General features: G+C 38.5%; 1 protein-coding gene across 1 annotated transcript; it reads right to left on the reverse strand.

Annotated features, from left to right (window-relative positions):
• Positions 1–747: 747 nt before the first annotated feature.
• CLPTM1L (CLPTM1 like) lies at positions 748–26919 on the reverse strand. Its single transcript, XM_030231093.2, has 17 exons — positions 26655–26919; positions 25663–25763; positions 24132–24321; positions 23250–23392; positions 21260–21338; positions 17378–17495; positions 15910–16004; positions 14292–14376; positions 12836–12939; positions 11472–11537; positions 10406–10456; positions 9705–9787; positions 7887–7921; positions 7549–7604; positions 7422–7466; positions 4210–4325; positions 748–3017 (listed from the first exon to the last, which is right to left on the reverse strand). The coding sequence occupies exons 1-17, from the start codon at positions 26826–26828 to the stop codon at positions 2939–2941; spliced, it is 1620 nt and encodes a 539-aa protein (XP_030086953.1). The 5' UTR covers positions 26829–26919; the 3' UTR covers positions 748–2938.
• Between the last annotated feature and the right edge of the window lie 206 nt (positions 26920–27125).

Here is a 27125-nt window from a genome sequence, read left to right on the forward strand (position 1 = left end):
TTACTGGAGTGTCATGTGAAAAGGGAACATGTACTGGTGCTAAGGCTGCAGCTCCAGAGGGACAGAAGCACAGCAGAGCAGACTTCTTGAGCTCTGCTGTAAGAAAAACCTGCCTGTGCTGCTGCTGTTTTGTAAATCCATTTGTTCTGTGGCTCCTGGGAAAAAGTCCAAAGGGTGGAAGGTCACCTCCTGGAGAACAGCAGGAAATGATGAGCAGGAAGTAGCGAGCTGTGCAGGAATGGAGTGCAGTCTGTCACAGCTTGAAGGCACTGCACCACGGGCCATCTACACCCACAGAGTCCAGCCAGCTGCCTTCTGTCACTTATGTCCTGAGAGAATCAGGACTGCAGTGCTAAATCCCGGGCAAGAGCAGCTTTGGGAAGCATAAGATGGTCTTCTGAATTAATTCTAAAACAGCCCCAACCCCAAATCACAGTAATCTTATAATTTCCAAAGCCATTACAAGCCTAATGAAGATGAGAATGTGAAATGGTCACCTAGTTGCTTACAACAGTAAATCCCATTAGAAGTGAGGAAGTTTTTCAGTTACTCTTGGACACTTAAACAGATTCTAAAATATTGATTACCCAGCATGAGCTGGTTCACATACAGAACCACATTTTCAGCTGACATCATTACCACAACTAGAAAGTTAATAATATTATTAGTTAATACGTAATTCTATATCTCCAAAGTTACTACTTACAGTTTTTTACCACCTTCCTTTTCAGTAACAAAAGGTAACTCTTTATCCTGTATGCCAAGTCCTTTATTTGGAAATGGAATGCATAAAACAATGACTTGAACAGGAAAGTTCTGCTCATCTTAAAGACTTAAAATGTTCTAATTTTATATGCTTTATGACTACTGTATAGAATATCATGAGGTCAGTGTCAAGAAATGCAAGACAGAAGACCAGGAAACTCACAGCATGTAAAGGTGCAATAGAAAGTTTTCAACAGCTGTGTACAAAAATGAGCCACGAAACATCAGAAATACCCAAATAAGGTGTTCTGGACTTTGTGAAGCTACTCTAGAAGAACCAATGCCCTGGCTGTTTTGAAATGGCACAAAAAGGGAACGTGCTATATGCATTCTTTGTATCAGGAAAACTTTTCACACACATTTAACTTAATGTGAAATATTACTTTGTTTAACAGTAAAGATCTCATTCCAAACCAATTCAAATCAGGTACAAGATACAGCAAATACAGCCCCAGTTTTGCATAGACTTACTTAGGTGTCTTTAATGCTAAAGTCTATAATCTGTAGTTACAATTAACAGCATAAAGAGACTTTAACAGGAGATAAATATTCACTTCAAGACTCCTTTCCATTGCCAGCAGAGTGTAAGGAGGACTTCAGTACAGGAAAGGCTGTAGTCTGTAGCAAAACACTACAGTCAGGCAAACTTCTTTATCTTTTTAGAACCCAAATATTTATACATTCAGACTTTTGCAGTACCAGAACTGGATAAAATCCACTTTACAAAGTAGTTACAGACCACAGGAGCTGACCTGTTTGAATATTTTCAATTCATGACAAATTGAAGTTAAACAGCCTTGCACAAACAACATGCAATTTAATAAACTTAAGAATCATTATGGTTTACTTGTAAACTTACTGACCAAAGCAAAAGTAGAACTGAAAACAAGAATTCTGCCTTTTGGATTTTTAAAATTGTATTTTATTTGCTGTTGAAAGGAATGCACTCTGTATTTTCCTTACTGTTACTAAGAAACTTACTCTTAAAAATCTTTGAAGATTTAAAAAATTTTTCTAACCATTTTTATAAGTGGTTTCTAGATATAGCTGTGGAGTTTGTATTTTGGTATAATAATTAAACCTGATTATTTTTTACAAATTTGAAAGAAACAGATCAAAATACCTCTCTTAATGAATTTCATTCCCATGGAATACAGATTTTAAATTGAAAGGTATGAATTGATCTTTACCAGGCTATTTTTTTTCCCTGTATCATGTAGTTTGTTGAACCTGCACTTGAGCAAAATAATTCTATTTCAATGATATGTGTTTCATCTAAAAAATAGGATGGGGCAGGGAGGGAGAGAGGAAAAGACTGAGGAATTACTCCCTTTGAAACATGACAGAATTGGCCTAGTAGGTCACTGTGGTACCAAATGATGAAGAATTTAAGAAGCGTTAAGAGACTTTCCCAGCACGTAACAATGATTTGCATTACATGAATACCTACTATGCCAAGAAATCAGGTTTGTCAACAATGCAGAAGGATTTCTATAAACTCGCATACATATTGAAAGAAATCATGTTACAGTTTTTTCACACCTTCATTCACTTTAAAAAAACTAAAACCCTCTGCCATATTGTAGGCCAGAATTTGAAGTTTAACAATGCCATCTACCTAATCAGATATTTCCAACAATATATTTTTTTAACAAGGAATTCACAATTTCTACAATTTCCATTATCTTCATTATCAAATGAGAATGATTTGTAAGTAGAATATAATCCAATATTATACCTTTTATTTTTGACAGCCCCCAGTTTGTCAATAATCCTTGATTCTGCTGTAACAAAGTGTCTTGTTTTTTCAGTTTTCATAGCCCAGTGGCACAGGCACCACAGTTTCAGTTCGTGAGTTGTCTTAAAAACACAGATTTGGATCTTAATCACAATGGTCAGGATGCTTAGGTTTTCACTGAAGAGAAGCTGAAGTGCAGGAAGTTTATATCATGTCATCTGGCAGACTGTAGACCTTGTGAGGATGAAGAGGGTCTTGAAAGAGGAGGGTATCAAAACTAGATTTTGGCAATATAGAAGATGTATTGTCCAAGTAGTTCCATCATAAGCTTTAAAAATACTCTTTTAAATAAGTTTTTCCTTCCTTAAGACCAGGTAATACACAAAGCGAGAAAGAGTCCAGGGGTAATAATTTTCTTCAGTTCTTAGTTATTCTCTATGAGCTTTTTTTTTTTACCTTTTCTTCATAAGATTCTCCATACTCATTTACTCTGCTCTTATCCACAGGATAAAGCCTGGCAGAAAAAAACCCAAATCTTTACTTACATTTCAGCCTCCTATCTGAAGGAATTAAATAGTTCTGTGATGCTTAATTTTAAAAGTTAATTTCTTTGTCATCATATTATCTATTCCCATTTGTGGCAAACCCCAACATCTTTAGAGATTTGTACAGACATATCAGCTTTGTCACAATATGACTCAATCAGTTGTCTCAGAACCTCTTAAGAGGTACTAGCTCCCTTAAAGCTTGACTGGAGTCTTTTCTCAAGCAATCCAGGACACCTCTCAAACTTGAAACCAGTGCCCAGCCCCTATCAGAAGCTGCTGACCACTTAATTTCTACAAAAATAACAATAAACAAAATGCTTATTCTTGGGAACAAAAATACACTTTCTGTAACTTCACTATGAACAGTATTTCATAAGTAGTGCATATAGCTTTCTTCCCTGATTTTAGTTACTCAAAGAATCTGAAACTCAACAGGTACTCAACTTACAAGAGAACCTGGTAACTTATTTTTGCAAACCAGGTAAATAGAAAGGCAGAGCAGGGCAGCCCCCTATCACACAACATCCTTCAGTACTGCCCTGCAGAGCACCTTGGAGAACATGCCTCAGACATTGAGCATATGGAGACGTAGCCCTCAGCAAGGGTTAGAAGCCCAGAACTGCTAAGGTGAATACAAGCTTAGGAATTTCTCTCCTTTCCCTAACTTAAGGTATTTATGTCTCACATTTGATTTGTGGTGTGTTTTTTTGGTGTTTGTTTTTTTTTTTTGTAGTTTTTGCTTGGTTTTTGTTTTGTTTTTTTGAGGGGGGTGGGAGGATTTGCGACTTCCAAATCTAGTGAAAAGAAGGATGTTGTGGGGAGGGAAAAGGGGTAACTGACAAAAATTCTGAGTACTGTGAGAAGAGGAATTTTTTTACTACTCCACGTCATGTCCAGGATTACTGTCAGTTATGGGAAAAAGGTTTAGTGTCTCTTATTTGTATTGAGATCTCCTTTACAGGGTGCTCTGCTCACCATTCCCTTCACTTCCCTTCCCATATACGTAACTAGCATTATCCAGCCCATACTATACCAGACATTATTATAGTATAAAGCTTCTGCTCCAAGTCTATCACAATCTACAGCTCTTTATAGCAACAGGACTGCAACCATCTCTAGCATTGTAAAAACTGTGACAAATATTAAAGGAAGTCATACCATCTTTGGTAGAGATAGACCAGGAACACAACATCATCTCTAAAGCATGCCAGCCTATGAGATGTTGGCATAGTGATGATAAAAGCAAATATATCATCGATAAAGGTGTTGAATGCCTACAAATAAAAGAAAAGTATACTTCAGTTGGCTGTGAATAAAGGAAGTCATCAGTCATACTAAGTTAGAAGCTTCCTATATTTTTCTGTGGGAACACAGACTTCCTCCATATTTGTAACAACACTTAATGGTTATGCTGCAAAACTAATTAATGCAAACTTTAAAATGTCTTCTTTTAATGAAGACATACTGTCTACTACAGACCAGAAGTTACAAGTTAAAAGGAAGTAGGACTGTTTCAGGTAAGTGAGAGTATTGTCATGGGAGGGGAAAAACACACACTCAATTTCAGAGAAAACTTCAAAAGGAACTGGAAAAACCCCCAGATTTTTGATCATTCATTACTCAAATGACAAGATGTACAAAATGTCACTTCACTTTCGTTTTCTGTAGAAATTTGTGTAAAATTTTTTTAATTTATTGCTTTTAAGAAGATTAACTTAATAGCCTTGGAAAGACTTTAAAATATTTTCAGGGCTTTCCTGGAAGTTACCATGTCTTGAATAACGGATGGATAATTTTCTACACCATTTCCAATCAACTAGGCGTATTACAGGCTCTATTTCTGCAGCAATAATGAAAAGTAATTTAACCAAAAGACAACTCCTCTAACAGGGATGCTGTACACATCAACTCTTACAGTGCACCAGCGCTAGTACTCATGCAGCAATAAACTGTTTCAACTCACTAAAAACATCAGGAAACAAACCCAGCAATGAATATTCACTGCTAGGTTAACAAACTGAGTCAGTAACATGGCTCCATTCAGTTACGTCAGCTGTATGGTAATCTGTACCATAAGAAGGGTGCAAGGGATGTAAGCACAAAACTCACTCTACAAAATGAACCAATGTTTATATGATGGAAAAAAATACCAGCAGAAGATGGGGGGGTTGGACAGGAGAGAGTTCTATCTCCTGTTAGAGATCAGTTACAACAGGAAAGCTCTTTCTGTCAGGTCAAAACAAATCTATAAATCTTAAGTCAATGAGGAATATGGCTGGCATTTCTCAAGCCTGTGCAAAGGTTTGTCACGGAACAAAAATAAAAACCTTGGCAAGCTGGAAAAGACAGCCTTTCCAAGTCAACACCAAAGTGAGTGATCCTACAATAACAATGGGAAGAAAAAGCTAAATGCTCCATCCTTCAGGTACACAGGCAGTCTTCATAAGGCACTGCAAGTGAATGCACCAAGGCAGCCCATTTGATAGTGTTTGGACTGGATAATTTTCTTGTGAGATTACCTCACTTGAAGGTACTCTTTATTAACAATGAAACATAAAACCCACAGAAACTGGAAAGTCAGAGTTCAAATTAAGGAAAAAAGGCAACAAAGCTGTCTAAAACAATGGTCACAGGTGAGCCCTCAGACTCTTCTTCCCACTTCAAGTGAAGAAGAGAGTAAGGAACTTTAAATATCCATTAAAAAAGTAAAATACTCCCTCCAAAGCTGTCTAAATGAAACATAATTGAAAACAAAAATTGACTTCTTTCTCCACACACACAAGCCTTTGCTGTGGATAGCCTATGGCATCTAAACAGGAACTACAAATGCTCTGTAAGAAAAGGCTTGTTCAGCAAGGTTGTACTGCTTTAAAGGTTATTTGCTTGAATAACCTCCCTCTGTTGTTTATGTAACTACTGATGTCTCTGCTCAGTTATTTTCCTTGGTGAAGTAAAATTGTGAAATTATTTCAGTAATATACCTTTTGCTCCCTCCTCTTAAGAAACATGCTGATTTGCCTAGTATATGCCTGAAATACTGTGTTAATTGTTATCTTTGTCTCTATTTCCACATCAAACACTGCTTAGTTGCTATTCTGCTACCTGCCACATTTCAATCTGTTTTCCTAGATGCACCCTGTTTCTTTAAAAACAGTAAGGCAGCAGAAAGTTGGACAACTGCTATAGGCTCATAGAAATTGAAATGCCTTTGTAGTCTCTTTAGGTGTATATGTTTTAGCTCTTTTGTCCTATATCTTCTGTTCAGAATTGGACACCATTTCTTGAGCAGTTTTTAACACTGTTCCTTTTAAAGTACAGATGTTCTGGGCAATCGTAATATATCATCACAAAGGAAAAATGAAAGCATTTATGAGTGGAAGCACAAGTAAAAAGGGTACATTGTGATGGCATCACCTTGATGATCCCAGCACATCCAGCAGGGTTTCTCAGGGCACAAAGATCAGGAAAACAAAGCACAGTACAAAAACCCTAATGACTGGGATTGGTGGGAAATGATAGTCAAAACAGTATTGGCTCTTCAGGGGTACAAGACCATAACTAGCATATAGCTGCTAACTGAGGGAGAACATAGGAGACATGGGAACTCAACAGTGGGTGTCCCTAGTTATCCCTATCTGTGCACATGAGAGCTGACTGGGATACTTGGGTCTATCATCTTGGTGTCTGAGTACTATACAAACCACCTGGACACACGAGGGGGTGCTTGTGGATATGCAGCTATGAAAGGGTTAATGAGCTGATTGTGATTTTAAATAAACTCAACTTCCCCTTCAAGGTCTGCTACTGAGCTTGGCTGCAGCACTGCACTGCCTCAGCAGGGCAGTCTAAACAGTGAGGACACCACAGTGCAGCCGCTCTTCCCCCATGGAACAATCCCCCTCAATGTTCCCAGAAGCTCACAATTACCACCCTGGCATAGAAAAGTGTGTACATTACTTCAGCCTCTGGTAGCTCCTGGAACCTGCCAAAATAAGGTCGTTCAGCATTCCTAACTGTTTCTTGGGAGCTATCCCTTGTCAGTGATGCATTGACACCTTCTTAAAATAATGCATTTAACTGAGATGGATAAATTTATCTGCAGGACCAACATCTGCACTCATGCAAGACAGCTGACAGTACAAAAAGCAGTATTATCATAAAAACTAGGATGCAACTATTCTCATCATATGGAAGTCATTATGAAAAACGAAAATCAGTGTGGTTTTTTATTTTAAGGACAGTTGCAAACAAGTTTAGTTCTTAAAACAAAAAAGTACTGCCATCCTTAAGCTATATATTATTAGGCTGTTTCTTACAGAAAAAAAATTTCAAAATGACTGCACCCAACCTTAAATTAGAGCTTTACTTACTTTGTATGTGAAAGCCTTCCATGGTAAATGTGCAACAGATTTCATCTAGAAATAAAAAATATCAAACTGTAATCATATATGGAAGAAGAGACTAGAAAGGTAGACCTTCATCACTTTTCAGTCTTACCTTGTAGTTTACAAATAGTTGGGGCAGCATAAACAGGAATCCAAAAGCATACACTCCTGAAGATGAAATATGGAAAACAAACAAATGCACAGATGTTAATCACACGACTGAACTTCCATAATTAGTAATTTTACTCATTATTTTCTGAAGAAAGAAGATGTATCTAATTCTTTTGTTCACTTTGGATTGATTCTTCTCCCTTTTTCAATCACTGTGATAATTTAGCAATAAGTTATTGATCTGTATTACACTCAAATGACAGCAGTTAATATTCTACTTTTGAGTCCTGGTCTTCATCTGAAAAAATATGTATAGAAACGAGAACAGAAGGGACTCACCATTGACAAAACTGTTAATCAACCAGGAGTACCAGCTACAAACAAAGAGAGTACAGTTATATTTCTCTTCGGCCAAAATTATAACACATCCCATACATCACTGAATACCACATGACTACTTCAAGAAATAGCTGCATAAATTACTCCATGCAAGAACTAAATACCTCACATCTTCCTTCCCTGGAGGGGCTCCAGAGAAGTTACTTTAAGAAAACAATACTTATCAGTCCATACAAGAAGTTTTGACAGATTTATCACTTATTTTTATACTTTTACAGACCATTTTAAGACATCTGTGTTGATAATCAGATAACTTGACATGAGATCTGTGCACTGTGTGCATAATACTGTTGACTGAACCCTGACTGTATTAAGGCTTGCAAAGATAACACTGTATTCTAAATATTAAAGAGTCACTTAGTATGGCCCAGTAAGGACTTAACATGTACCATTCAATGCAAACCACAACAGTAGGTATTTAAAAAAAAAAAAAAAGTAAATACAAGGAATCTAGATTTTTCCCTCCTTACATCTAATAATCTTTCCAGATGTTCAATGGAGCACAATCCTAACAAAATAATGGTAGGGCTTCAGACAATGATAGAATCCCATACTTCTGCTTGAAATCCTGAGAACAGCTTATGACTGTCACGCTCCGGTTACATAATTTAAAATTAAACTTGCATTGCTGTGTTACTGACACATTAATAGCAACATTACAGTTGTAGCAGCATTTCAGCAATCCACAAGTCTTTAAAGAATGAATCAGAAAATGCCTCCAAGATTAAAGGATAATCCACTGCTACGATTATTTGTTCTGGCACATTTCCTTACTGATTTAACAATGGCAAGAATTCTATTATATGAATTGCTCTCACTGCCTTAAGCTGCAGCTCATAAAATACCTGAAATATAGTATTTTGAAATACTAAACAAATTCAAGAATTTTGTCAGAAAAGCAGAATTTTAAAATGCTGCATATTTGTTAGCTGCTTACTAAGACAAGAACCTTTTGAATAAAATGCTTTTCTAATAGCCCAGAAATTGCCTCAGTTTCTAGTATGAGTGTTACAGCTCATGTATGCAGTAACAGCTTAAAATAATATTAGGTAAAACTACTACTGCTTGTTTTCTCCCATCCCATCTGGGCCTAATGACTATTAGAAAATGCCTACATGGCCTTACCATGCTTGTGTTTGCAGGATTTTCCTACAACAAAGTCTCACTGCTACACAATCCCATCTCTCCAAGACGAAATGAACCAGATATTTTGAGTGAAAGGTGACAAGGGTTTCATTTGTTCATGAAATATTGAGTGTCTAGCTCTTGCTGAAGTTTTACTATGTTGCAGGAAATTCATGGCTCTTAAGGAATAAAGAGCCCTTTCTAAAAAATGCTTTTGCTTGCTTGCTATCATATCCAGGAATAAAGAAGCCTCTTGTTCAAACCAAGTAATTTTGTGAAGGTTTGTGCTTCTTTTTACTATTAGACAGGTTCAATCACTGAATTCATTTCATCTCTCCTATCACCAACTGGCCTTCTGAACATCAATGGCAGCTTTCTTCCTCCTCTTCTGATTGACATGCATGCAAGCTATTGAATTCTATGCTGAAGTAATTATCAGGTAACCTGTTAAATACAACCTGCTGCATACAGGATGTTAAAAAATCATCTATATTCTTTGGCTTTAGATAGACAGAACAAGGAAGTTGCCAGTTCCTGGCCTATGCATCAAGCTAACAACCGATTTTCATAACCATATAGAAAAAATGGGGAATGTTTCAATTCCTTGTAAAATCATTTACAGACTTACAGTACCTTTTGTATTTGACATTCAGCAAGGAGTAACCTGCACCTCCAATACACAGTGGATAGAGCAAATATGACAAGTATTTCATAGCCTAATGGGCAAGGAAAATAGTTTGTTAGTTCATATTCTATAAGGACAGATTTTTCATGGCATTAAATAGCCATGAAAAGAAGACAGCCACATAATTTCTTTCCTAAAAATCTTTTCCTATTCCCAAATGTCTGTTATAATTTCTACTATGTTGCCACTTCTAGTAGTGGTGATGAAAATTCCAAAGCCCAATTCAGACAAGCAATCACCTCAGAGTGTTGGCACCAAGAGACAGCGCAAAGATCAGTCTCTAAAAGTAGCTTCCTACTTAACACCAATGTTGTCACCTATGCTCAACTCCTTTCAGAAATCAGGAACCACATGAACTTCTCTTCAGTAAAAATAACAAGTACAAATATCAGCTTTCAGATTTTTGAATGGTAATGCTTCTCAGAGCAATGCCTCAACCAGATTCAACAACCAAAATAACTCTTTCACTGTCTCCTTTCATAAATTATCAGAATGAATCTTCACTATCTGATCATCTACACAGTGATGATCCACTTGACAAGTGTGAGGATGTGGAAAATACACTTGTAGAAAAAAAGAGCAAAACAAGTCAATCAACAGGTGACATATACAAACTTCGTAGATTGGAAGTCATAGGATTCCCTCTTACCTGGGCATCATATTCCTCGGTTTTCTTTTCAGAGTCATTGTATGCACCAAACTGCAACACACATGAAAACCATAATCCCATCAGAACATGGAGAGCAAATGCTTTCCCCTAACTCTCTACATTAAGCAGGTAACAAAGCTTTTACAAGCTTCTATAGAGGAGAGTCATATATTCGTCCTGTGCAGCCTACTAAATATAGGGTAGGCAAGAAGATTAACCTTTAACCTCATATTTTATACCAAACTTCCAGGACTTCTTTGCTTAGAGAAATGCCATTGAAACAGCAGAATTCACAAAGCAAAAGCAAGGTCAAGTAGCTAGAAATTTGTCAGATACAGGAAGCATTTATGAAAATGCCATAACCATGAAGAGGTCATGGATTATCTCCACATGTCCAGAAATTCTGCCTGCTTCAACACAGTTCCTTGACATAGGAACAAGCAGAGCCACCAGTCACTCCAGACACAGACTTTAAGCAGCACAAACCCCCAGCACTTCTTGTGAAGAAACACTGAATACTAGACAACTGTTTCTTCTACCAACATGATAAACTTTCAGTGCAGACTGCACTTTGCCACTGCATGTTCTTCAATCTCAGCACTTCATTTTACCCAGAAGAATCATCTAAGAGTGTACTGTCCTCAGAACATGCCACATTTTCTGTTAGTTCCTCAATGGAGAAGTTACACATACAGGTTCATGAAAAAGCCAGTTTCTTATTTTAAAATATGATGTCACCTAAGAATGCCTTTCCCACACAGTGGCGGCAGCACAGCCCCACCTATAAAGATTTAGCAGAACTAAACAGAGAGGTTTAAACTTTTAAACTTTAACAGAGAGGTTCTAAAGTTTCTTGGACCATAAATATATTTCAGAGAAAGAAACAGGTTTGCAAATGCTCATCCTGCTATTGGATTAAGCCATTCATAGAGAGATGTACACAGGAAACTTTTATAATTTTAAAAAAAAAAATTCTTCATTTCACTAGAAGTCAAGTTGCACAGTAACCTGGAAACAGATGGGTGACTCTAGAGTGTAATCATTTACAGGGCAATGCCTACTATACCTGAAATTTGGGTCTCAAACCTTGCCACCTGATTGTCATTTTCAAGGCCTTCTTCACCTTCCAGAGCTGTGATTAGAAAAAAAAAAAAGCATATAAAATATTACTATACAAAGGAACATCTTATGAAAGATCCAGATTACCTATTTTAATCACCCATTGCATAAAGCAGTAGCAGCCTGATTGCAGCACACACTGTCTGTGTCTACACAAATCAAATACCATGTCATCAAACAAGTACAATGTTGTGAGCTTGCACTGTTAAGTGTCTTTATCAGATGATGTAATTTAGGTGAAGTAGTGTTGTTGTTCCAGGATATCTGAATGGCAGTGCCTAAGTGGGGTTAGCACCAAGATGAACCCCAGGTAAGGCATTTAGAAAATTCCAGTAGTCACCTGCCAAGCAGGTTTTTATGTGCCTTCGATGAAGGTGCCTCAGAACTCCTAACAGGGATTAAGTTGGCACTTACGTGGTCATTACATTTCAGTAGTGAACTACAAGCAAAAATCAGTGAATCCGCTGAATTATCTGGTTACTTACTGTAACAGCTGTAACAGCCTGACCCTAATATAAACCTAAAGTTTCAGTTCACCTGAAAATGTACTCAAGTACCCACACTGCTATACAGATTTGACAACTTAGGCAATGCAGGTCCCCAGGAAAGCTGCACTCCCTCAAGCTTTTTGTGGACAAGGTTAATTTGCCTAACTTTAAATATACCAATATTCTCTTCTCACCTACCATATATTCCAGACAAAAGAAAGGGGGAATAGTGTAACAACAATCCTTAACTGTTATCTTTGGTACAAGTGAGTACAAACAGGAGTTATGTCCAAGTTGTGAGAAAGCTCTTCCTAGCAGACAAATTCCTCTGAGATGTACTGTCTGTATGATTGCTGTCACTTTGAGACAGCTGTGCTACCTGCAACCCACAGACTAGATGCAGACTTCTGGAATCATGCATACAGGCAGCAGTCTCCTCCTTGTCCTCCTTCCCCAATCACCTCAGTCCTGGCACTGTCTGTGGGCACACAGCCTACTCTTTGACAGTGCTTCCATGTGGGCTTGTTGACATGGTTATACTTGCTTGGCCAGGAGTGAGGCCTATTGGGTGATGTGGTAAGTGGAACCTCAGCATCAATCTGTGTTTGGTTTCTGCAATATCAGCTGGATCATCCCAGAAAAAATGGATACTTCCAGTTTAGTTATTTGATCAAAGGACAGCATCTCCTCTGTCATTGACAGCCAAGGACATGCAAGCTACAGAAGAATTTTTCCAGTAACTAGTTTAGCATTATTTTTCTACTATAAACTATGGATGTTGCTGCAAATACTGGTATCTGGTGCTAAAGCTTTAAGAACTCACCTCAATCACCGCACCAACGCCTGCTGGGATCAGTACCAATAAACTTGTTTGTTCATCCAAAAGGAAAAGAAATATTACCACAGTACTAAAGCACCGCCAAAGCACTAGACAGAAAATATGAAAATGAAAGGCTTATTAATATTTAAATGAACAGCTGGGATGACAGAAGACTGATGGTCTATTTGGTGCAATTCTGTCTTGCACAATTTAAGTACGAATTTCTTCTGTGTACAGCTTGATATATCTAGTAGTCCTAGAAACAGCCAGTGATCTCTGGGCAAATAGGGAACAAGAACATTTTATGCAATCCTTATCACAGGAGATGAAAGAAAATTGGAACATTTAATGAAGACTTTTGAACTGAAGCAATTCAGCAATATGTGAGTACAATTAGGAGCTACATTTATGATGCTTGTCTCCTGGAAGCTGAAAGGCTGTGAGATAATATAATGTCAGTATTTGAGACTTATTTATTGTTTGTAAATGTTAAAGTCTTTTGAATTTGACTTCACTGAGTCTTGAAACTGGCAGCTGACTCTTATTTCTGAAATTCCATGGACTGTTTTGAATTTTTATAAACTTTTTGGCATACACAAGCCAACAGCAGTACAACTGCTTTAAAAGAACAAATGCACTCATAAAAATGATAGATGGATTCTCCACATGAAAAAAACATGCGGTTCATCATAAATTAGAATGTCTTCTCCCCTCCCCACCCCGATATTGATATTCCTTACATGTTTTAATACATCTATAGATATGATAGAATTAGGGATAGTCTCAGAGGTCAGGTGACTCCAGGTTTACAATTATGCTTCATAATCAAGATTGGAAAAAAAGTTATTGGAAAAATCTTCATCTGTTTCTAGGAAGGCCTGGCAGGATGTCAGATCATTATGTTTCTCTCATCTTTCCTATACACAAATCAAGCCAACCCTCCCATGCTCTCCCCCTCCCCAGGAGCCTCTATTGCTCCTGTTTACATCAAAGCCCAAATCAAGCAAGAGCATTACAATACAACACTTTCCACCCACAAATATTTTGGAACCTGTAGTTATCTACAAGGAACACAAGGGACTTGCAGAACAGCATTACTCATGAAAGCACATTCTCTCCACCCACATAACTTTTTCTGCTCTTCATTCTTTTCTCAAAGTACTTCTCTGTTCCTTCAGCAAGGAAAACATAGTAACTAACTCAATATTAATCTAATTCCCAACTCCAAGACAGTCAAACCTCAGTAGTGACACAAGTCCTTAAACTCAAGTGATACCTGAGCACAGAACTAACAAAGTGAGAACCATCTGTGTAGACTGTTAGCTACCTCTTCTTCCTACACAAACCATCTCATTTTGCTAGCTCTATAAACCTACAAAGTGTTAACTTAGAGCAAGACTGAAAACACATACCATAAAACAGACAGCACATAGACAACACTTTGCATTCTAGTCTATACCTGCTTTTGTAGACATCCCAATCATGCTCCTCTTTTTCTTCCAAAAACTGATGTCATTTTTAAATGCGAGAAAATCAAAGAGAAGCTGCAAATAGGAAGAAACATACTCATTTGCTTGAAACATACACTAACTAGAGACTGAAAATGTTAACAATGCATTCAACATAGTATTAAAAAACTCCATTTTAGAAGCTTCAGCAATTAAAATTAACTCACAAATAAAACCTAAAAAGAAAAGTTGTAGAAGCCCAGGCTCTAAAAGCGATGCAAAATGACAGGATGAATTTCAAACACTACCATTGTAATGCTGCACAGATTAGTGTCCTGTAAAGGAAATCAGAAACCCAATACAGAGTAACTCATTATTGAGGGAGAAAAACAAGGACTTTGAGGAACCACAGACCACAGGAAAAAGCATAGTAAATTAAACTAAAAATGCTCTGTATTGGATTGATAGTCAATTTACATTTGGATAATATCAAAACTTTAGAAAAAAATCCGACAATACAGCAAGCCAGGTTTCCTCTGTGTTTTGTCACTAAGTTGACCTAAACTTCCATTTTAGAATTCAATTTATTTGTAGGAAGCCTTATTTTCTTCTGTATTTTCATTCAGTAAAGTTTTTGGTATTTCCTTTAAGCCTTCAGTGTCTTAAAAAAAAAAAAAAAATCAAACACAGATTCCAGAAATTCTTGGGTCAGTGGATTTAAATGAAGAAATTTTCAGTTGTCTTTGTGGGGTTTGTTTGTTTATGGGAGGGGCTTGTTGTTTGGCTTTTTTTCAGGGTTTTTTTTGTTTTTTTTATTATTTGGGAAAATAATACACAAAAAAAAGAAGTATCAGAAAAGCTTGTCCTAGTCTACAGATACCTTGCAACCCGATGATCAGAGTGGAAAAATTAAATTAATATGCCATGGAACTCTAAGGCTTTCCAAACTGCGCGCAATGTAAATATAAGAAACATAACATTCCAGGCAAGTTCTTACCTCTCCCAGAGTATGGGAACTGTATTGAGTATAATTGTAAATTACAAAAATGTTCCCAGTGTCTAAAAAAAGTTGTTCATTAAAATCAAGATTCAGATTTAAGCCAATGCTAAAAAAGGGACAAACAACAACAAAAAAATAACCATGAACGCTCCACGCTTTACAGGAACATTTCTGGAAGCTATTTCAGAAAATATCAGCTGATCTAAATTCCTGCAGGGATTAGAAGTCAGAGACACAAACCCAAGTACAAGTGCCCCAGCTATGCCACTGCAGCGATAAACCTTGTGAGAAGTCAACAAAATTTAAACCAATGTTGACAGACATTAATTCTAGGGGCTTTGGTTCAACTACAATGTAAAAAAAGTGATAATGAAGGTAATGTTTTATATTTCAGTCAAGACTGTTATTTTCTGTACAATTATCTCAAATTTCCACCTTATTTAAGGTTTTTATATTAACTCTGTATTAGAAATACAGACTGACTTTTGTACCAGATAATGCTTCCACTGCTCTACTGAAATTACTATTTTCAAGAATAATTCTTGAGAAATTCAACACCTGAAAGTCAGACACACCTCCCCATTTTTTTCCCCCATATTATGTACTTCCTGAAAACTAAAACCACTTACATGGAATGCTGCTACGAAGAATGTCAATGCCAGAAAGTACAAATTAGTATCAACAAAAATTCCTTTTACTTCATCTGCATCCTTTTCTGAAAACCCTACAAAAAAGAACAAGTCATTGTGCAAGAAGTACCTGACAGTTCATTGCTGTTATGCTCAAGTCCAGCGTGAAAGGAATCTTATGTCACCTGCACAAATTTTGTTAAGGAATCATAAATCTAAAACATGATGGAAACTTTACTGGTAAAATTCTAATCTACCTATATTTTGGCAAGTTATTTAGCTTGCCAAAACCCATCAGTTGCAAGCCTTTGACTTATGTAATTACAATGTGGTTTGTAATGTGCCTTTAACATGTTGAGTCATTACAATCTAAGCTGATCACCTGTAAATGGGAAGACACATTAAATCATTTTGGCCTGAGCAGGAAGTAAAAAAAAAGGTTTTACAAATTGGCCTCTGAACTTTAGTTTGATACACAGGAAGAGTGAGCTTCACATCAAAAGTTGAAAAACAAGAAAAGGACTACGCAGTAAAGGACAACAAAAGTCAGTGAGAAACGGCCATAGATGCAACCCCATGACTGAAGTCCACAGTTCTCAGAAAATACACAATGCCGTTTTTATAGCAGTAGTGCTTGAGTGCAGCACTAACTTTGCCATCACAGCAAGAATGTGGCCATTCTCAAGTGATCTTGAAATTTTTCTACTAATCTGCTCCAGAAATTACTCCAGTAGGAAAATTTCAAACCTTATCTTTCACTATCTACATACGAAGGGGGAACAAGCAGCACCTTACACAGGCCTTTTTTCCAGACAGAGGAGGTACCCTTTGGATGAGAGGTCTTGCTATCTGTGTCTACCACAAGACAACCGAGGCATGAAATATGAAAATTTCAATTCTGAGGAGGCTCATAAAAAATTATGGAGGTCATGGTGGACAAATGCCCTACACAAACTCTGAGCAAGCAATTACTTGACTCTTTCAAGACAGTCATGTTTAGCAGACATCACTGTCTTTAAAATAGATTGGCCTGAACTAAGGAGAAGCAGTTGGATTTTCCTTAGTATGGCCTGCCTGTATTTCACTGCAGGCATATGGCTACAGTGAGCAGCTATGAATACCTTATATCAAAGCCCATGTACCACTTTTCTGTTCCATGGATGATAGGGAAAACCCATGGTGAAAATGCTCTTCTTTATTATGTCCTCCAGTGCTTTTACAGAGTACTACCCAAATAAAATTAATTTTAAAAATGGTTAGTTCACCTCTGTATTCTTGTTCCCTACCACATATCAACATATGTTTTTATCTTTAACTTAAGGAGAAACAACACAAGATTTGATTTACAAGATTTGTAAATCTCTTCACCAGCTATCCAGAAAAAAAAGTGTAATCTATGTGCATAAAAGAAACAAATTAAGGGGTGAGTTGTGGTATCTTAGCCTAAAGTCATTAAAGGTAAGCATACCAAATTGCTGGAGGGAGTACACAGCATCCTGCATGTGGATCCAAAATCTGAGTTTTCCAAGAGATATTTTGTCATACGACACTGTAAGAGGTAGCTCTGTTGTTGAACGATTTATAACCTGCATTTGAAGAAGACATATTTCATTTTTAATAGCAGAAAAATGGCAACAATTACTTCCATTAATATTTTCTTAAAATAAAGTGATTGTATTATACTATAATTTAATCACACAATTTTATGAACTCAGTTTGTTTTCAAAAGGGAATAAGATCTTAGACTTCTATATCATGCTTGAAGTCTTTGTGTTTTTCCAGGAAATGTTAAATTAGCAGTTTTTTCTGTTCAAGTTCCTATAGCAACCTCACTGTTCCTGTATACAAATGCCTCTGAGATGGCAGCATAAAGTGGGAAACATATGCTTAAGATAACTCCTTTGACAGTTCTTCTCTGAATGTATATGCTAAGATTACCTAAACTAGAATATTATACAAAAACCCCGCAAAACACAACCAACAAGAAAACTGTATCCCAAAGGCCACAGTCAGAAATTTAAAGGGTGAGAAATTGAGAAAGGGTGAAAAATTGAAAGAGTGGGGAAGCAAGATGATGCCACTAGCTCAGACTAATGAAAACACCACAGCTAAAGCTAAGTAAGATAACTTTGGGATCCGGAGTATCACAAAAACTTTCTTTCTGCACCCCAAAAACTAAATCTCTACTAATCCTACTGTATCATCTACATGTTACTTAAGCTGGAAAAACAAAAGTCTTAAATTGCCCCAGCTCCTTCTGCACGACAGCTGTCCATATCCACCTCTCAAACAGGTTTTAAAAAAACCACAGAAACCCCCTTGCCCTCTAAGATGTTAGAATACTCAGCAGCAATCTCAGAACAAGGTCAGGCATTCTCTTTTACATTTCCAAGGATAGCTCAGGATGACAGATTGGCAGGCACTCTTTGCAAGAGTTCAAGATCTGCTGCTCCAGGCTCCTAATTACTCCTAATCATAATTCCCATCTCAGACCTGCTACTTTACTCTGCATCTGTTTCTACAGTAATTAGTTAGCTGACACCTAACTGAGGTGAATGGGCTTCTTCTGATTCTTGCGACACAGATCATGGTTTTAGGCTCCCCACCTGTCACTCACATGTGAACTGAGGGCTACGTTCATTCTCCCATTCACTCTTTCCTCCAGTGAGTACAAACAAATCTCAAGACCCTGTAAGCTTTTCAGACAGGGGCAGAACATGCAGGCACATGAGGTAAAGAAGGGAAGCTGAGAAAGTTTTATGAATACAGCAGAGAGAGAAGCTTGAGAAACTAGAACAGTGTCAGGGATCTCTGAACTGAATGGAACAAAAGATCAAGTGTGGTTACAGCTGACTGTAGAGAACACTAGTAAGATCCTACAGTTGTTTACCAAAAACCATATAAACATCTTCCACACTGCTTCTCCTTTTCAAAGGATTCCCATAATTCAATTAGCCTAATTTCAATTTCTCAGTCTATCAAAGACAGCATTAACATTTATGGCAGAAAGTGAAAAGAAATTTTATCTGTGGAGGATAGGCAAGAAGCAAAAATTTTGCAAATGCTTGGGTAAGCAGCATGTGGCAAATGCACTCTCCACAGACAAAGAATTACTATGGAGGAATTAGGGGTAGTGTGGGGAGGAAAATGGATTGCAACAGAAGACAGAGATGGGAATTGTCCAACACCAAAAGCAAACTAAAATAAAGGTAGGATTAGAAGAATGAAATCTTTCTTAACAAACAACTTAAAGCCCACAAGTGGTGCCTCACAACCTCAATGTGAGTGTGATGGTTGCTAAGCCTTTGAAAGCTAGCAATGACCAAATCCCTGCAATAAACCTACGCTTGCAGTATGGCATCAGAGCATCATTACTTCTAGCACTCTACTTAATCAACACTACAAAACAGTGTGCAAACACTGCAAATAAGTTCAGTGGTACGAATTTTAAAATTCTCTTTATTAAATTCTGTGCAATCCCAAAACCACAGCATTAAGCATGTGTAAGAACATGAGGAACACAATTTCTAGACTGCAGTACTCACCACAGAAGACCTACATCTTGATGAAAATGATAGTCAGTTGACAATCTACACAGCCCAGCACAAGCAGGAAAAATGCATCTTCAGCTCCATGATGCAAGGTCAGGCATAGAAAAGAGATACTGTCTGTGCCCCTATTCACAGTCAAATATTGACCTGGCTCCACAAAAGCTGTACCACCTTCTCTCCTTATTCTTTCCTGCTCTTCACTTACCACTTACTCTCTTACAGAATGTTTAGTACAAGACCACTCTTTCTGCAGGGCTTGAGAGCAGTTTGGCCAATCACTACTGAGACATCACATAAGCCAGTGCTGACAGGGAAGTTTACAGGTTTTAGTGGAATAGTCTTTGCATCACTTCCCAGGATCTTTAATGACTTTCTAAGGCAGTGAGTTACAACAATATTAACTGTGGCATGCATGACAACTGCAGGAATGTCATTAGTAAATGGGAATGTTGAATTTATTTGTCAACAGGGTACATGACTTGACCAGTTAGAAGTTCACATGAATGTACTGGACTGGACTGGATGAGCTGTGATAAAACTTTAAAAATGACCACTACTACAGACATTACAATTACATATCTAAAAAAAATACTGGACAAAATCTGCTCTCAAGACTTGTAACAAATGCTCAGGAGTTTACTTTGCTGTGCAAATCTGGGGTGGAAGGGACACAAATTTGTAAAGATTCTCTTGAACACTAAGTAACAAAACTCTTTATCTGAACTAAAGTAATGAATTGGAGAGAAAATTTTGAAGGTTTATGGCAAGTTTACATGTACAAAGTCTTCCAACTAGAAGATACATAATTCAGATGTGCTCATTTAACAGTTTTGAGACATTTCCCAAGACTACTGTTCTCAGTAACTCCAAATTCCAGTCAGTGCAACTGAAAAGAACTGCAAGGCTTAACTAAGAGCTGCTAAGATCAACATGATTTAGCTACATGGGATTGCCATGTGTAACCTGTAGCAAAGGAACTGCATTATGTCCTGCAAGAGAAGAGTTGGGCAAAAATCAAACACAGATTTTTTTTTTTTTTTTAACTGCTGGAGTGACTGAATACTAAAGCAGGTTGCCCATACAGGCTGTGGCCTCTCCATCCTTGGATATAACCAAATCTCAACTGGAAAAGGTCTTGAAAAACTCACTCCACGTGATCCTACTCTAAGAAGAGGTACTGGACTAGTAATCTCCAGAAATCTCATCCAACTTCATCCTTCAGTAATTCCATTACTGAAGTTTCAAAGTACTGATTAATTTAAGTGCACAAAATCATTTGATGTATAGTGACACCAAACTTTCAAGTGCTCAAGTTAGTCTAACATGATAGACAGCAACACCAAGAAATTTACCCACATGTAAATTTTGAGTAGACAAGAGAATAGCTACTGACTTATCTCAAGCGTAGCTCCGCTATCAGCTGTGGATATTGTCAATATGCCTAGAAGGCATGAGAATCTACTCTGGGATGCTAACACAACTTCTTCATATTGGGGAGTCAAACTACTGAGGAGACTGATCCTGCCACTACTGCTGCTACAGTGATGTCCTCCATATTCCCCCAAAAGGCAGAAGCAATGGAATCCAAACATCTTTGACAGATATACTTCTGCCAGAGAGAAGTCTCAAAACCCAGATCCAGCTTCTGCAATTACCACATTAGGTCACATTAAGTTAAATGGTCATTGAGTCCTTTTGAGCATTTCTACTTCTTCATTACAGCAAACAACCTATGAGAAAATCTTAATTAAAACAACATTGAAGATGTTAAATGTAATTAAAGGTATTCTATTACTCACCATCAAATCTTTCACTCTGTTGCTTAGCTGATCAATAAATAATATTGGAAGGTAATGCACTGTCTTCCCCAACTGAACCCTAGGATGTTTAAACATGGATTTTATAATTGTAGTGATCTAAAAAGAAAACTACTTTTATTCAAATTAGCACTTATTCATCACTTTCAAATCTACCCATGTAGAAATTTCCCACCATCTTTTCAGGCACATTTTCTTTTAACACACAGCAAGAAATTAGCCACTAGTCTAGAATAAATTTTTCATTGAAAAATACAGGTATTGAAAAATTTTGTTTGTTTTCACTCTTCTGTAGAAAGACAGAATAAGCAAATAAAAATACAAATGAAATTGGTTGTGATTATGCTGAATCTTTTGAATGACCAAGGAAAATTTAAAAGTCTATGGAAGAGAAACATGCCGAAGTTTACTGCCATATATTTGTATCCTTTGTTTCAAATATCCCCCTCCTACTGCAACCATGACACCCCTCCACCATCTGCCCCACTCATCGGTGCCTGGCAGGACATCAGTCTCATGCTCTCACCCACATGGGACCATGAATGTGACAGCTGATGCACAAATGAGAAGGTCAAATACTACTGCAGGGACTGTACAAGGAGCAGAAATCTTCTCTGCCATCTACAGAAGCTCTCATTTGGGTTGCTATACCACCTCACCAACCTGCATGAATCCAATAAAAACGTCCTAGTTGTCAAGCCCTCTATCAAACTGGTTGCTGTAAAGTTATTTAGCAAATTATGACCTACTTGCGGTGGCTTTGTCAGCATCTTGGAAAAGTATTTAGCCCAATACCCTAACAGAGACAAATTCTTCAAGTCTTCACTAGAAAGGCAGTTATCTACACTGTGATGTTCTTGTTAAAAATCTATGGAGTAGCATCATGGAGATTTTCAAAGCCTGAAAGTTGAACTTGAGCTGTTAACAAAAGAAAAGAGTCTCTATGCATGCTAAGAGACTGCATGCTAAACACACAATGTGCAACAGTAACACAGAAAAGTATTAAATTGAGGCTTAGAAAGAGTGCTTGGTTATTTAACTGAAGTGATTTGATTTCTATGCAATAACTATGATTAAAGCTATTGTTACTGAAATTGCAGCAGGTTATTTCATATCAAAACTCTTTTTCTGTATAATGCCATAACTAAACACCACTGATGCAAATCAACCAGAAAAAACTTCCTCATCCATCAACCCCAGTCCAACAACCCCTTTTTGTTATGGTTCTACCTATTCTGGATGGAAAGCTATTCCAGAACCCTGGGGTCTGCTGGCTAACCGACTACTTCTGGATTTAAGAGGGTACTTGTAGAGAAAGGCATCAATATACAGCAGCACAAGCATTACTTATATGCTTGATACTGGAAGTGACTGAAGCAAGCTTTGAGCAGAAGCTACTGCGTGCGCCTAGAGGCCTAAAAACCCAATCCTGTTTGTCAGAATTTTCTAGAGGAAAATGACATAACATAGGAACAGACACTGTCAAAGTAAAATAAAGCGAGTCATAAAGGGAGGGAAAAAAAGATATTCTAGGAGATCAGCTGTACCACTTCAGCACTTCCAGTCTGTACAAGTAACTTGCAGGTGAAGGAAAAGTGGAAAGAGTCAAGGGATGGCAATTGCTCTGAAGGCTAGAAGGCCACAATTGGAGAACAAATAGGTTTGAGGTCTGCTATAGCATTTTACCTGTGTCTTCATACTCCTGCTTTGCCTCATTATAGTAACTCCACACAGAAAAAGTATTGTAGACTCTGAGCTGTCCAGCAACCAGGTATCTGCAGTAAGGCTTTCTAATACATAGTATCTTAGCAGCAATTTGTCATTACCAAAATGCAAGCATTAAGAGCATCTGCTCTTGTCTCTAGGTGCCCATTTAAACATAAAATACTACAGAAGGTCAAGGAAGATTTTTGAAGAAACGTGACATAAGTTTATAAATAACATATCTGACAAAATTAAGTCATCCACTTACATTTTCATGTAGCGGTGAACATCAGCAGGGAGCGATGATCCATCAAACACAAAATCTTCCACCATGACATTTAAGGTTAGTCTTGACCTCCAGTGGGAGACTGGCTCATCCAGGGCATTGGGCTGCTTTTCTGCTTCAATTTGCTTAAAAAAAAGAATAAAAATACATGCTGCTAACCAATACAATTTTGAACAAGGTAATAATCTAACACACAGAATCCAGGGAGTCATTACTATATCATAAACCAGAAAATTACTAAGAAAAAATTTATCTTAATTTTGACCAAATCAAGTCTCTTTTTCAATTACAAGAGAATGGATTTTAAAGGCCCATCACAATCTGACACTGAAAAACTTCAGTGTCCATTCACAGCCTTGTTCATCAAGAAGGAATATTCATCTAATTAACCTTCTTACCTTAGGATTGTGTATACTATTAAGAAGAAATCACTTTGAAATCAGATGTTATTTCAAAACACTCAAAAGGATGATCAACCAAACATTATCTGCTTGTCTTCATATCTTATTCTGCTATTTTACAACCACAAAGCATATTACTTCAAATTAATTCAATTCACTTTAGAAAGCAGCATCATGCTGTTACAGAGCTATACAGTATTTCTACCAAAACCAATGAATCCTTGAAGCATTATTGTTAACTAGGATAGTGTTTAAATAACTAGCCAGCATTTTAAAGAACTCTGCCTCTGCTTTGAGTGGTCTGCTATTAGCAAGATAATTAAGAAGAGGATTTTAATTTTTTTTTCTGTTTTATCATCCTTAGTTTAAAGATGCAAGCACAGCAGATACTAACACCAGAAATGTCTATAAAATAAATTACTGATTTTGCCAATGCTCTTCCATAGATGGGACACACACCTACCTGTGTGGCTGATTCACCAGTGAGCAAATTAATCTCTTCTGGTTTGGGGATCATGTACGTGGTCAGAGGGCTTACTATATGCACCTGCTTACCGTCATGCCAAGGCAAAATGCCAGCATGGTGAAGAAATACAAATGCATATAATGTGCCATTATTTCGGGTTTTCTTTGGTACAGAGACATTCACTGTCCTAAAATACAAAACAAATGTATTATGACATGACACAGCACATGCTGAAATATTTAGCTATTACTAGACAAAATAACTTCTGGCTAACATGTTCCATGGCTGGATGGGGTAAATTTTTATACTTATCACAATATATGCATTTCCAAAGATTTACTATTATATTAAGACAGTTTAACCTTTGTCCACTCCCTACTTTATTGCCCTAGATAACATGGGACTTCATCATCAATTCTTTTGTTGCTTTCCTCTACAGATAGGTCACAGGGCCAAAACTATGACAGCACTTGTAAAAAACCAGCCTTCATGTGCTGAAGATGCATCACAGATCGTATACACGATACAAAATTTAAAAAGAAAATCATGAAGCTTTGCCATGCACTTTGCATTAATAAAATATCTTCTCAGCTATGGCATGCCAAGCAGAGAACTCTAAACTGGAGCCCCAAACCATGAAGTCACTCCCCTTGTACTAGCCAAGAAATCATCCTACTTGCACCCTTGCATAATGCCTCCTCTATTCCTGTGGTCTTGCTCAGCTTATTCTGCTCTGAATACTTTCAATAGCTTAGCAGACCCTGTCAGTAAAACAATTCTTATAAGATCTGTCAGAGAAGTAGCTCAATATAACCTAAACTCTAACCAACAAGTTTTTAGTCATAGAAAATGAAGAGAGTGAAATAATCTTGGAGACAACGATAAGAGAGTCAAGAATGGGGCAATTATTTTAAACAAACAAAACAAAAGTGAGACAGCAAATCTCACAAAGAAGAACAAAACAAGTAGTTCCAGTCATTTTTATTGTTCAGAGGCATATGCAGAGTGCAGTGTTATATTAAAAAATTTCTCTAAGGGCACAGTCTTGGCACCAGTATTGCTTCAGAAGATCCCCAAAACCCTAGATTATCAGAAAAGAAGGTTTTCTCATGTGACTTTTAGCAGAGAAATAGTTATGGAAAAGCATGTTGCTAAAACACATGAAAGGAGAACATGGTTTGACATCTAAGTCCTGTTCCAGGTCTGAAGCCACAGCAATTAAGAACAAAACAAAACGTGTAGCCACTGTCCAACCTATGTGATCAGAGGCAAGTCTCAAGCACCTCCAAGCACATTTGTATTTAGATTTTCTCAATGGAAAGTAAATTTTACTATTATGAGGAAGGCACACTTCTGCAAAACATTTGCCATTATGGCTGAGAAGAGCATGCTGATCCAAGCTAAGCAATAGTGAAATCCACCTTGGCTTCATGCATACTTTTATCAATGTAACTCCTAGTTAGGACGCACACTTCAGAATTTAACAAAGAACTCTGATACCTTGGATACTACTAGTCCAGATCCTTACCTTTCAAATTTGGACTCAATATCAAAATCCTCCACATTCAAAACGAGATCTATATTACTCTCAGCACCAATGCTTGACCGTGTGGTAGTGTACACGCTTAACTGAAATCAAAACACAGCACAGAGAAATTAAGAAATGGAAATACATTCATGCCTCTCTATGTTTAGAGGTCTGTCTTTCAGCTTCACTAATTCTCCCAGCTGCAGGAAGGTTTTACACACAGGGAAAGAAAATGGTGTACTCAATGGTGACTCAAAAAAAGTCTTTCAGCTCCTTTTGGGGGCAGAAACACAGCCACTAAATACATTTTAATGGGATGACCCATTCTGGAAGTTGAAGGACGTGGAGCCATTTCAGAGAACCAGAGACCCTGTCAGTAAAGGAAAGGGTCTCTGTCAGGGCTGGAAAGGACCTCTGGAGATCACCCTGTCCAATGCCCCTGGCAAGGCAAGGTGACGTAGAGGAGGTAACACAGGAACACATTTAGATGGGTTTGGAATGTCTCCAGACAGGGAGACTCCACCTTCTCTCTGGGCAGCCAGTTCCAGAGCTCTGCAACCCTCAACATATTGAAGTTCTTCCTCACACTGAAGTCGGAGCTCTTGTGTTATAGTTTATGGCCATTACTCTTCATCCTGTCGCCAGGCACCACTTAGAAGTCTGGCACTATCCCCCTGGCACCCATCCTCTGACATATTTATATGAATTTATGAAGACTTCTCAGTCTTCTCTAGACTAACAAGCTCAGCATTTCTTCTGCAACGCTGCTCTAACCAGTGCGCGTGTGACAGCAGATATGCGAAATCAATAAAACACACGAAGCCAAGTCCTACCCGCGCACCAACCAAGGGAGCTCTCCACAAGGCCCAGCACCGCCGAGAGGCCGCGGGAGCGGCTCGCCGGGAAGGGAGCGGGGACGGGGGGAGAAGCGGGGTCAGAGGGCAGGGACAGAGGGCAGGGGCGGTGCCGAGGGCCGTGCCCGCCCCGCTCACCTGAAGCTTGGGCCTCCGAGCCAAGTAGGGCCAGACGCATCCCCCCGCCGCGCCGTCCGCCGCCGCCGGGCAGGGCCGCGTGTAGACGATGCCGTACATGACCCAGCAGGTGTGCGCCACGTACACGGCGAACACGCCCACCACCAGGCTGGTGAAGGAGCTGCGGCTCAGCATGGTGACAGTGCCGATGGCGATGGCGGCGGCCCCGGCCCCCCGCCGCAGCCCCGCTCGGGATCCGCCGCCGCCGCTCGCGCATCCCCCACGCGCCGCCCACCCCGCCCGCCCCACCGGGGCGTCACTTCCGTCACTTCCGGGGGCCGCGGGAGGCACCGCCCCCTGCTCCCGCCCCGCCCGGCTGCCGGCGCCGGGATCCGCGCGCCCCCGGGGACGGGTAGGCCCCGCTCGTTGCCGCTAGGGGGCGCTGTGTGCTGGGCCCGCCGCCGGGAGCGCTCCGCGCTTGGAGCGGAGGGA

This window comes from Serinus canaria, chromosome 2, assembly GCF_022539315.1.
Source record: "Serinus canaria isolate serCan28SL12 chromosome 2, serCan2020, whole genome shotgun sequence".
NCBI classification, from domain to species: Eukaryota; Metazoa; Chordata; class Aves; order Passeriformes; family Fringillidae; genus Serinus; species Serinus canaria.

Bases quoted from the DNA above. Each gene is read 5' to 3' on its own strand.
- CLPTM1L (XM_030231093.2), bottom strand. From the start codon at position 26,828: ATGCTGAGCCGCAGCTCCTTCACCAGCCTGGTGGTGGGCGTGTTCGCC. The intron at 16,005-17,377 runs GTATGCTTACCT...TCTTTTTTGTAG, and splicing joins GTACTCCCTCCAGCAATTTG to GGTTTTCAGAAAAGGATGCA. The intron at 10,457-11,471 runs GTATAGTAGGCA...TGTGTGTTGCAG, and splicing joins GTTTGAGACCCAAATTTCAG to TTTGGTGCATACAATGACTC.